Source organism: Tyto alba, unplaced genomic scaffold, assembly GCF_018691265.1.
Source record: "Tyto alba isolate M040663 unplaced genomic scaffold, T.alba_DEE_v4.0 Super-Scaffold_13, whole genome shotgun sequence".
Lineage (NCBI taxonomy): Eukaryota > Metazoa > Chordata > Aves > Strigiformes > Tytonidae > Tyto > Tyto alba.
In genome coordinates this window covers 12156711-12166801 of record NW_024881275.1, presented here as the reverse complement: position 1 = coordinate 12166801, position 10091 = coordinate 12156711, and the positions used below count along the sequence as shown (strand labels likewise).

Genomic DNA, 10091 nt, shown 5'->3' with positions numbered 1-10091 from the left:
TTTTTTTGTTTTTTTCGGGGGGAGGAGGAGGGGTAGAAAAGCAAGAGGGTTAGTGGGTAAATCCCACTCATTCCTGCGATCTGACCCACCCCTGCCTTTCGGGTTGGCAGCAGACGTGCTGTGCCTGCAGGGCGAGCAGCACCATCCCAGCCGCTCCGCAGGCCCCCTCAGAGCGCCGCGCTCCGCAGGGCGGGAGGAGGAGGAGGCAGAGCAGGAAGGCCGCGCGAGCCAGGCTGCCGGCGCTACCTCCGCAATCCTTCTTCCTGATCATCGTTACGCAGCACTTTTCTACAGTAGTCGCTGGGGCTTTTCCACTTGGGGTTGGGTTTGGAGTTGTTTTTTTTTTTTTTTGGTTTCTTGGGGTTTGGTGTTTTTTTTTTTTTTTTTTTTCCTCAGTGTTTCGCCGTGCCGCCGCCCCCCGGGCCCACAGCGCCGCCCGCCGCGCGCGCCCCTTCTCAGCCCGGGGGGGGGGGGGGGTGAGCGGGGATGGGGGCGGGGGGGAAATGGGGGCGCGGCCGCGCATGCGCGGCGCGGCGCGGCGCCGGGCATATAAGCGGGGCGGCGGCGGGAGCGAGGTGGAGCGGGTGACGGGGCCGCGGAGGGACGGGAGGGGACTGGACCGGAGCGAAGCGAGCGCAGGAGACGAAGGCCCGTGGCCGCCTGCTCGCCGTTCAGCCGCCGCACCGCGGGCCCTGAACCGTCGCCCCGCCAACTCTTCATCCCCCGCTTCCCCCCCCCCCCCCCTCCAAAACTCCGGACCGTCATCATGGTGAAGCACGTAGAAAACCTGGTGAGTCCGTTAGGCGCGGCGCCGTCCGTTCGCCAGCGCCACGGGGAGCAGCGTGTTCCTGCCTCCGCCTCGGGTGTGGTGGCCGCCGGCCCCGGGTGGCGCGGCGCCGGCCTTTCGCCCCGGGAGCGCAGGGGGAGCGGGGCCTGCCGGCGCTCCCGGCCGCTGGAAGGGGCCTGGGTGAGCCGGTGGCTGCCCGGTGAGGCCTGGGCGGGCGGGCGGCTCAGGCCGGGTCCCGGGGCTTCCCGCTTCGCTGCGGCGGGCAGGGACACGCACACACACACACACACACACACACACACACACACACTCGCTCAGGCCAAGAGGAAGGAGCAAATACCTGTGTGATCTAAGGCTTCGGGTAGTCCGGTGGAGAAGAGGGATGCTGTAATTTCACGTTGCGGTAAGATTGTTGCTTGCCTCCCTTGGAAGCCTTCAGGAAATGCCATGTTTTATTTCTCAAGCTGGTAGCAGAGTACTATGATACCCTAATTTAGAAGTCCCAGCTCACCTTACATGCTGCCCAGTGTGTAGGTGACCAGGTGGCTTTCTTAGTAGAGATCAGCCAAAGTTCTGTTGTGCTTCTGGATAGGAGTTCGTTAAAAACACGCATCCGGTTTTCTTGACTTGAAAGGAATTACTAGATCCCATTCCTATATTTAAACAAGAGGAGTTGCTGGCATAAGAAGTATGTCCCTAGTTATGGTGCTGTCTGACTTGTTCAGTACACTAATGCAGCACCTCATTGTTCGGGTGGTTCTGTGAATACAAATGTGTCTGTGGCTTTGTGATACAGGATAGTAATAAAGCCTAGACCAATGCACAGAGAATACTCTGCTGATGATGAAATAGTACTGAGTCTTGTGCACAGCAGCTGACATTGTTGATAGACAACAATAGAGTATTTATTAGCTGTAATTTACAAACTCAAATCTCCAAAAATATTCTCTGTGCAAACTTAGTGAGCTCTTCATTTTGGGAAAAATTCTGTTGGGCTAGTCTTTCATTTTGAACTTAATCTGGTTGAAGTGTCGGTTTGATCTGACTGTGAGGTCCAGTGAGTGATGCTGGACTGCATCCAAGTCTGTCCTCTAGGCTGTGCTCTTTTGTAGTCAGTTCACACTGGGAAAACTTTCGGGACTACGTAGTTTGCTGTTTTTTAACTTGAAAGGGTAAGCACCTCTGGACCCTGCATATTTTTTTTTTTTTTAACTCTCCTCCCATAAGCAAATTCAGGTGATACTAGAGATGACTGGCAGGGTAACACCTGACTAGTCAGGACCAGGTCTCCAGTGGTGTATGATGAGTGACCAGCTGTAGGTATTATGCCTTCCAACTTTCCCCTTGTTCTATGCAATAGCAAACCTGAGGTGTGTGGCCATATGATGAACACATCCCAGGGCCGAAATTCTTGTTGCAGAATAAAGTAATTATGCAGCTGGACAGGAGACTTAAGTGTAAGAGGAAGATGATCCAACTGGCAGGTGCAGCAAATGGGATCAGTAAAGAGCTAGTGATGTTACAGTGCAGAGGTGTGAGAAGCTATACCAAAAACCAAACTGTAGGATTTGAAGGTGCGGAGGAGCAAGGCTTAACTGAGGAACTTGGGTAAGGAGTTGCAGGAAGCAACAGGGACACTGGACTTTGGTGGGAATGGGGTCCTTCTAGGATCAGGGTGCATGAATGCACACTGTGTCAGTACGGGAGCAGGGGGAATGTGGAGAGACAGGAAAACTTACTGTTACCATCTCCTTCAGACTGAGAGTAGGTGGTGTGAAATGTTAGGTGTTACAGCAGAGTAGAGTTTTGTGAATATCCAAGATGCCAGGATGGAAGAACTCAACATGTGGAGGCTGTGCTTCTGAAGATAGCTACATTAGCTACATTGGGAGAAGTGTCTTATCATGAAGATGTAATGCTGGGTATATTTGAACTTACAGAAAGTTATGAAGACTTTAATGTAGGTTTATACATAAGAATGCTGGTGCAGGACCCTCTGCTAGTCCTGACCAGTTTGACTGTGTGTGCTCTTGGCTCCTCACCTGCATGGCATTCTTTAATTGGGGGCCGGGGGGGAAATAGCTTACTAGAATCAAGTCTCAATTTACTGTGTCTGTTTGCAGAAGCTGGCATTAGTTAACTCCTGCACTACAAAACCAACCACTGTGTACATGTGGCAGTAACTGTACAGCTTTCAGGTAGCTGTTGCTGACAGAACTCTAATGCTGTGGTCTGTTAAACTGGGGAGAGTAAAGCAGCCATCTTTTATATGCATTAATCTGAAATGAAGTTTATATTAACAGTCTGTATTAACAGTTTATACTGTGTGGTCTGTGTGTAGCATTGCTTTGGCTATTGGTGTTACATACAGGTTCACTTGCCAAAATAAGTAAAATAACTATCCTTTGAGGTTGCTTTAGAAAATGTGCTGGAGTAAACCACACAACATCATTTTGATGCTAGCCATTGATTGGAAAAGGCATCAAACTGGAGGAGCGTATAAAGGTTTGTATCCTCTTTCAAATTCTGCAAAGGAAAATCAGTCCCAGAAGAAAATGGATGTCTTCCTACCAAGCCTGAAATGAGAAAATGGCTTATTAAAAACTGTAATGATCACACTCAGGATGTAACAGTAAACAGAGCTGCCTGAGTTGAGGGTCATAGGCTAGATGACTTTATAGCTTCTGTTTCCACAATTTGGTGAGTTAGGGTGATTGGATTGAAGTGTAACAAGTCACTGATGAAAGCGTCACTGATGAAAGCAGTTCATGCTGAAGCACTTGCATGATGGTGCAGATACCCCAGCTAAGTGCTTAAAGAGCTATCAAAATGGTTAGTGTACTAAGGCTGAGAGCAAGCTAGCTTTGGAATTAGTCTAAATTGTTTTGAAAAGGAGGGGGGGAATCATTAATGTGTTCAATTGTTTTATAGGCGGAATTTGAGACAGAACTGGTAGGTGCTGGTGTCAAGCTTATAGTGGTTGACTTTTCTGCCACGTGGTGTGGACCGTGCACAATGATCAAGCCCTATTTCCATGTAAGTAGCCTTTCTGGTTTTATTTGCAACTGTATTAAAGTATATACAAACGTTTTTGTGCTGCTTGACAATAACATGGAAGAAACTTCCTTTTGCCACATGTGATTGCCAGCATTTTCTGGAAAAGGGAGAAGTCACAGAAGTATCCACTTGGGCACTATGGAGTTAAATATACTGACCTTTGATACAGCTGGGGGCTCAAATGTGCTTTAACTTCTCCTGTCCTAGTGCTTACATGCATCTAGGTCTCTAGGGTCTTAACTGTTGCATCAGTTAAGATTCCACTCAATATCCTATCCAGAGGTAGGATATTGAGTGGAAACGATGTTTATTGTTCTGTACACAGTTACTGTAAAGTCTCCAGCTTTGTTTAGGTGGCAATGGCTCCTGGTAAACTGGGAGAGAGACTGTAGCATCTTTTGGTAATCAGCTGAATGCTATAAGAGAAGGCCTTCCAGCTTTGCTTTCAGCTTTGTCTTGGGAGATTTGAATCTTATCTGTGGGGAGCATGTTTGAACAAGTTTCAACAGACTTTTTCAGGCATTGGAGCAGAAAAATTTTTGCTCTGGTCAGTAAAATAGCTGCTTTAAGGTAACAAGGCAAGTTTCACTGGGGGGGTGAGCAGCACCAGCCTTACAATTTATTTGTAAATTGCATATGTGTTTTTTTATATATTTATGTTTATGTATTATATTTTTTCTGTTACAAAATAAAGCTTTCCTGGAGTGCTAACTGCATAGTTTGTTATTTCATTCTAGAGTCTGTCTGAGAAGTATAGTGATGTGGCGGTGTTCATCGAAGTTGATGTGGATGATGTGCCGGTATGGTCTGGGGAGATGCTGAGAGAGGGCAGCTAATGAGCTCCACACAAGTACCAATGAAGAACGCTTTTTAAATGACCTTGCAGACACTGAAAAAAAAAAAAAAAAGACAACTGTGAGAAGCAGAGATAGGGGTTTAGCGCTTATACTGGAAAGAATTACTGTTTTTTAGAGGACTCCTAAACAGGTTATCTGCACACTTGAAGCTCTATGCCATGTGTCAGATAACTGGGGGACACTGACCTTCTACTTTGGGAGGGAGTGTTAGTCTAAGGCCTTAAGGTGTTTTGATGCAATCTTACCTAAAACTAGTGGCTCACAACTGTCTGGTGATCTGTCTGGTCTCTCTACTGCTCTTGGCACTGTTTCTTTCATGTCTTGAATTAAGTGCAATAAAATGTCTGCTGTATAGCAGTTCCAGCAATGTCACCCAGGTACTTGAGCAATGACAGATTAAAACACAAAAGTTGATGTAAGATTCTTGAGCCCTACAAGTAGGCATCTCTGTTTTCATGCAGAAGTCTGGTGTTTTGGAAACACAGAGTACAAGTATAGTAAATGTGTTTTTTTCTATTGCATGAATTAAATGCTGGAGGGAGGACCATTCAGGCTTACTTCAGGGAGGTGCTAACACTGCATTGTTTTTGCTAGTGATGAACTACCAGAAATGCTTTTGCTTCACTTTGAGCAGTAATGGCTTTGCCTTATTGCCTAAACAAAACACAGCTAATGGGTTCTAAATTTAACATCCTTTAGACATGCACAGCTGAAGATTGTTTTCTGTCTCTTCCAGGATGTTGCTGCGCACTGCGATGTGAAGTGCATGCCAACGTTCCAGTTCTACAAGAATGGAAAGAAGGTAAGTTCTGATCTTTTAGAACTGGAGCAGGCAAGCTAAACACTTGAAGATTGGGAATGTCAGACTACATAGACTGCTTTCTCTTGATAATGTACCTGTGGCACCACTGGCATTAAGACATTCCTGAGAGCGAGCAAGTTCATCTTAGTGCAGCAGCAAATGTAACATGGACCAGCAGTTAACTGAGGCAAACAATTGTTGACAGTGGACTGAGTTAGTATTACAGGTCAGTCTTACAGGCAGAGCTTCATGAGAGATAAGTTGGGTTAGAGGTCTGAGTTAAGACTGTAGTCTGCCTAGCACCCTGGTTTTTACTGATCTTGGCTAGCTTTTGTTCTCTGGATGCAGCTCGTGTTCAGGGATGTGACTCTGTGCCTATGGAATTCCCACCAAACAGTAATCTCTAAAGTGGTTGAATGTACACACAGATAAAAATAACTGTTTGTGTGCTTTTATGGAGAGACTGTGTAACCTGTGCAGTGGAGGTCCTGCCCCTGTGAGAGGACTGAACAGACCTCTTGTGCCTGTTCTGCCAGATGGGCTATAGACCATGCTCTGACAGCATAGTGGGCTGCCTATGCAGGGTAGCTGTGAATGGCTGTCTGCCTGAACTAAAGAATTACTGTGCTAAATGTATTATCTTGGGATTTTTATTTGCCAAGCAAGCTGAAGGTAGGCTTTTCTAAAGCAAAACAATGCCTGGATGGAAGTTTCATGGCTGAAGGCAATGGAGTTGTGCCTTGAAAAGTGTCAGATATTGGGTGACCTTCAGTTCCATTCAGTGCAGGGCCAGATAATGACTAATAAGGAACCCTTAGTAGTTTTCTCAGGGCAGACTGCCACAGCTTCATAATGTAATTGCAAGAATTGTGATTATGATGTGACAGTGTGTGAAGGTGATATGCTTAACACTTGTGTGGCTTTTTATTTTGGGTGACCTTGGCAGTTCTTTGGACACATGAGTATCAAGCAAGCAATTTCATGGCCTGTACTGTAGTCTACTCTGTACCTTGCAGCTGCATAGGTACTGGGAGTCAGAGCTGCTATTTCTGAGGCATGGATGTTGCCTTTGGCCTTTTGCTGTGTAAGTTGCGACAAGGACAATTCTCATAGAAGCCAGGCTCAGGGCTATGTCATTTGGAGCAATACCTCCAGAATTAGTTTGGTAAGGGTCCTCAGCAATGCAAGGTAACTGAGGTACCTCTGCTCTGTGGTGACCTCCAGAGTCTCTTCAAGCCTGTATTTGAGTCTTACACAGCATTGGTTCAGGATTAATTGTCTTTTCCCTGTTTTATTTGTAGAAGGCTCCAGCAATGGTAGTCAAGAAGTGATTCTTGATAGACTGTTGTCCTGGTTTTGGCATGAGTTGCATGGGAGATGAATAGATGTACAGCTGCAAAATATTCCGTTTTGGTAGTGAAAAAATTGTAGTCACAGCAGAGTTGAATAGATGTGTATGTCTGGATGCCATGCAACTAATGTTATGAAGCACTGGATGCAGCAGTTCTAAAAATCAATCTCTTTACAGGTCCATGAGTTCTCTGGAGCCAACAAGGAGAAGCTGGAAGAGACCATTCAAAGACTAGCTTAATCTCCACCCATGGACACACTGAAACATGATTGGCAAAGTTATACCCTGTAACTTTTCTTAAAAAAAATGAGAACAGAGTGGTGGAAACTATCCTCTTGGTCTATGTAAGGGAGTACATTAAAGCGCATATTCTTCACTTTTGGCTGTTGCCCCATGATTGAATGAAAATGTGAGTGAGGAATTTCATAATGTCATCAAGGTGTCAGTTTTTGCTGTGGTAAAGAAATACTGTCTGAATACAAAGACTCTTGTCACATACAACCTGATATATTACAGGGTTATTGCTGGGGGTGGAGGATTGTGTTGCATGGGATGGCAATGACAGTTGTGTTAGGTGAAGTTGCTGTCACTTTACTCAGGTGGTAGTCACCAGGCTATAATCTGAAAAGTGGCAGTCTGGCTTGCAGATGCTGAAGGGGGAGTTTAGAAGTTGTAGAAAAGAGGGTGATCACTGGGTGGGATATAGTCTTTCTTTTGTTACTACTTTTTTTAGCTAAAGATTCTTTTAAAATTTGTCAAGCTTCATTTTAGACTTCAAAGCTAAGACTTGGCTTATTAGAACATAATACCAATCCTACCATGGAGGTGTAAGGTAGGACTTGGAGTAGCTGACTTTTTGCCTTTTCAGTTTTGCCTTGCCATTGGTGTACCTTCTGGTTTTGTTAGTAGCTTTAATCTCTTGTGTTGGGCTGCTTTGTTCCTAGGCAATAGTCTGGAACAAATGACTGAAGAGGTACAACTCTTAGTGTCTGAAGACCAAGATAATTTAGATTTATATATTCTCATCACTTTTGTTTGCATATACTGGACATTTCTTTGTGCTGGACAGTAAACTGGGCTTTTCAGTCCTCCAAACCTGCGTTGGGTTGTCTAGCTTAATGCTGACCTGCCAGCCCCTCTGTACTGTTCAACTGTTCTTCCCAGTGTTACCATGGATAACTACTGTGTGTTTTCCACCATGTCAAAACAGCTTTCTTGCTGGCTTGGGTTTTGTTGTGGATAAAAATTCAGTAAATAAGCAGGGCTGTAGCTAGCAGCTATGCCTAATGCTGTGGTTAGGGCTAGGTGAGCTGTGCTGCTCATTGAGTATCACTGATGAAAAAGCAATACTTCCTGCTACATATGCAAACAGTGTGGAATGAGTGAGCCTCTTGTCTTTGTGGTAGGGAGCTCATGTGTGACTCAGCCTTAAACTCATTTCACAAGCATGCATGAATTTCCTGGCTCTTGAGGACTGGGGGCCTCAGCAGCTTGCTGCGTATGTTCCCTATTTGAAACAAGATTTTTCTAGTCTAAGCAGTGACCACACCCTTTGAGGATGAGCCATCAAGGATCTTCTTGGATGTAAGGTTTGGGCTGTGATTATGCAATGAGAAGGACATGCAAAATGTTTGTGCAGCTCTGGCTGTTTGAGTAAGAGGAGTGCAGCTGTGTGTTTAAAAGACTGTTCACACATGTTAAGTGGGAAACCACTACCCCAAGTGGTGCCATGGTCAGACATGTGGGGAGAGAATAAAATGAATCTGGGTGGAGCAAGAATGCACTATTAACATCACACCATCTGCAAAGAAGCACTGCTTTTAAATGCAGTTCCTTGGGTAGCCTACTTACTTCCTTCTAGGCAGTAGCTGGGAGCAATAAAGGGTTAAAATCCCTGGTGAAAGGTCCAGGTGAAGTTCAGCAGGAGCCCCTAACATCCAGCTTCATCCTTAAGAAATAAGAAAGCTACTACGATGTGCTGTGACATACAGTATTTCTGCGGAGGTAAGGCCAGAACAGGTTGTTACCTATTACAGCAGGGGGAAGGTGCAGCTAATGGGAAATGTTGCTTGTGGTGAGTTTGACAGCACTTTGTTTACTCCCCTAATGAGATACCACTGCAGTAGTCTTGAAAGATTCAGGTGACAAAGTGCCTGGAAATCCAAGATAAGATTGGGAAAGATCAGAAAGGCTGGAATAAATCTTGGTCTGAAATCAGGAATGCAAAGCAGTTCTAAGAAGTGCAGTGTGCCTTTGGCTTCCTGTGCTGCAGTATCTTCCTGTTCTCAGAACTCCTATGTAGGCATAGCAAGATGAAAATAACTTGCATAGCCTTATTTGAAAGGAGGTGTTCTTTAAGGCTTGGTTCTTTGAGGAATACGCAGTGAGGATCTGTGCATTAGCTAAACTATCCCTTTAAAGGAACCAGCAAGCATGTTCTCTGCAAATGCATAGTTACGCCAGAATTTGAGGGTTTGAAGTTGGTCCTTTTAATTACAGGTAATGGAAAGCAAAGCCTAATGGTTATGCCTAGCAGAGATGTAAGGAGTCTCAGTTCCTACAGCAACAGTGCTGCTGCTGGGAGGAGAGAACCCCAGTTCAGGACAGGAACTAGACTGAGTCTTCCAATAGGGTGTGAACACAGGGTTTGGGCCTTTAACAAAGCCTAGATACAGCAAATAAATGTTTTTCCCTAAATGGAATTGGTACAAGTAGCCTTGTTAAAAATTTGGGCCATTTGCCCTGCCACATGGGTATTAAGTAATAACCTGGAGAGCTCAGTGGGTGCATTTTTCCACTTGTTAGTTTTTCATGTGAAAGTGAGACCCGTATTGCCATATGCCAGGCAGAAGTATAGCAAAGTCACGTTTTTCATTGAATTCTGCAATCTGTTTGGATGAACAGAACTGACTGCTTTGATCCAGGGCTCTGAAGAGATGCCTTTAAAGAGGGAAGCGGAAGATAACCAACTGACTTGAATGTGTGGAAGAAATTTGATGTACATGGCAGAGAAGAAACAACATATAAAGGTTTTTTCTGGGTGTAAGGGCTTCAGGAAGAAGTTCTCCCCACAGGTAATGACTGCAGTCTGTTTCATTTGGCTGTGGAGTGGCTGAGATCTGTGCCTTGCTGTCAAACCAGTAGAGCAGGATGCTTTTGTCTGCAGGCCTGTTACATAGCTTGCTTTCCTGTAGTGGGCTGGTCAGCAGATAAGTACTTCCTTGAGCACAGCAATTG

The 10091-nt window shown here is 45.4% G+C and overlaps 1 protein-coding gene across 1 annotated transcript; it reads left to right on the top strand.

The window, feature by feature from the left end:
• The first annotated feature begins 562 nt into the window (after nt 1–562).
• On the top strand, nt 563–7230 carry TXN (thioredoxin). Its single transcript, XM_042787573.1, has 5 exons — nt 563–790; nt 3719–3823; nt 4582–4644; nt 5438–5503; nt 7032–7230. Exons 1-5 carry the CDS (start codon nt 767–769, stop codon nt 7092–7094), a joined length of 321 nt encoding a protein of 106 aa, XP_042643507.1. The 5' UTR covers nt 563–766; the 3' UTR covers nt 7095–7230.
• Nucleotides 7231–10091: the final 2861 nt, after the last annotated feature.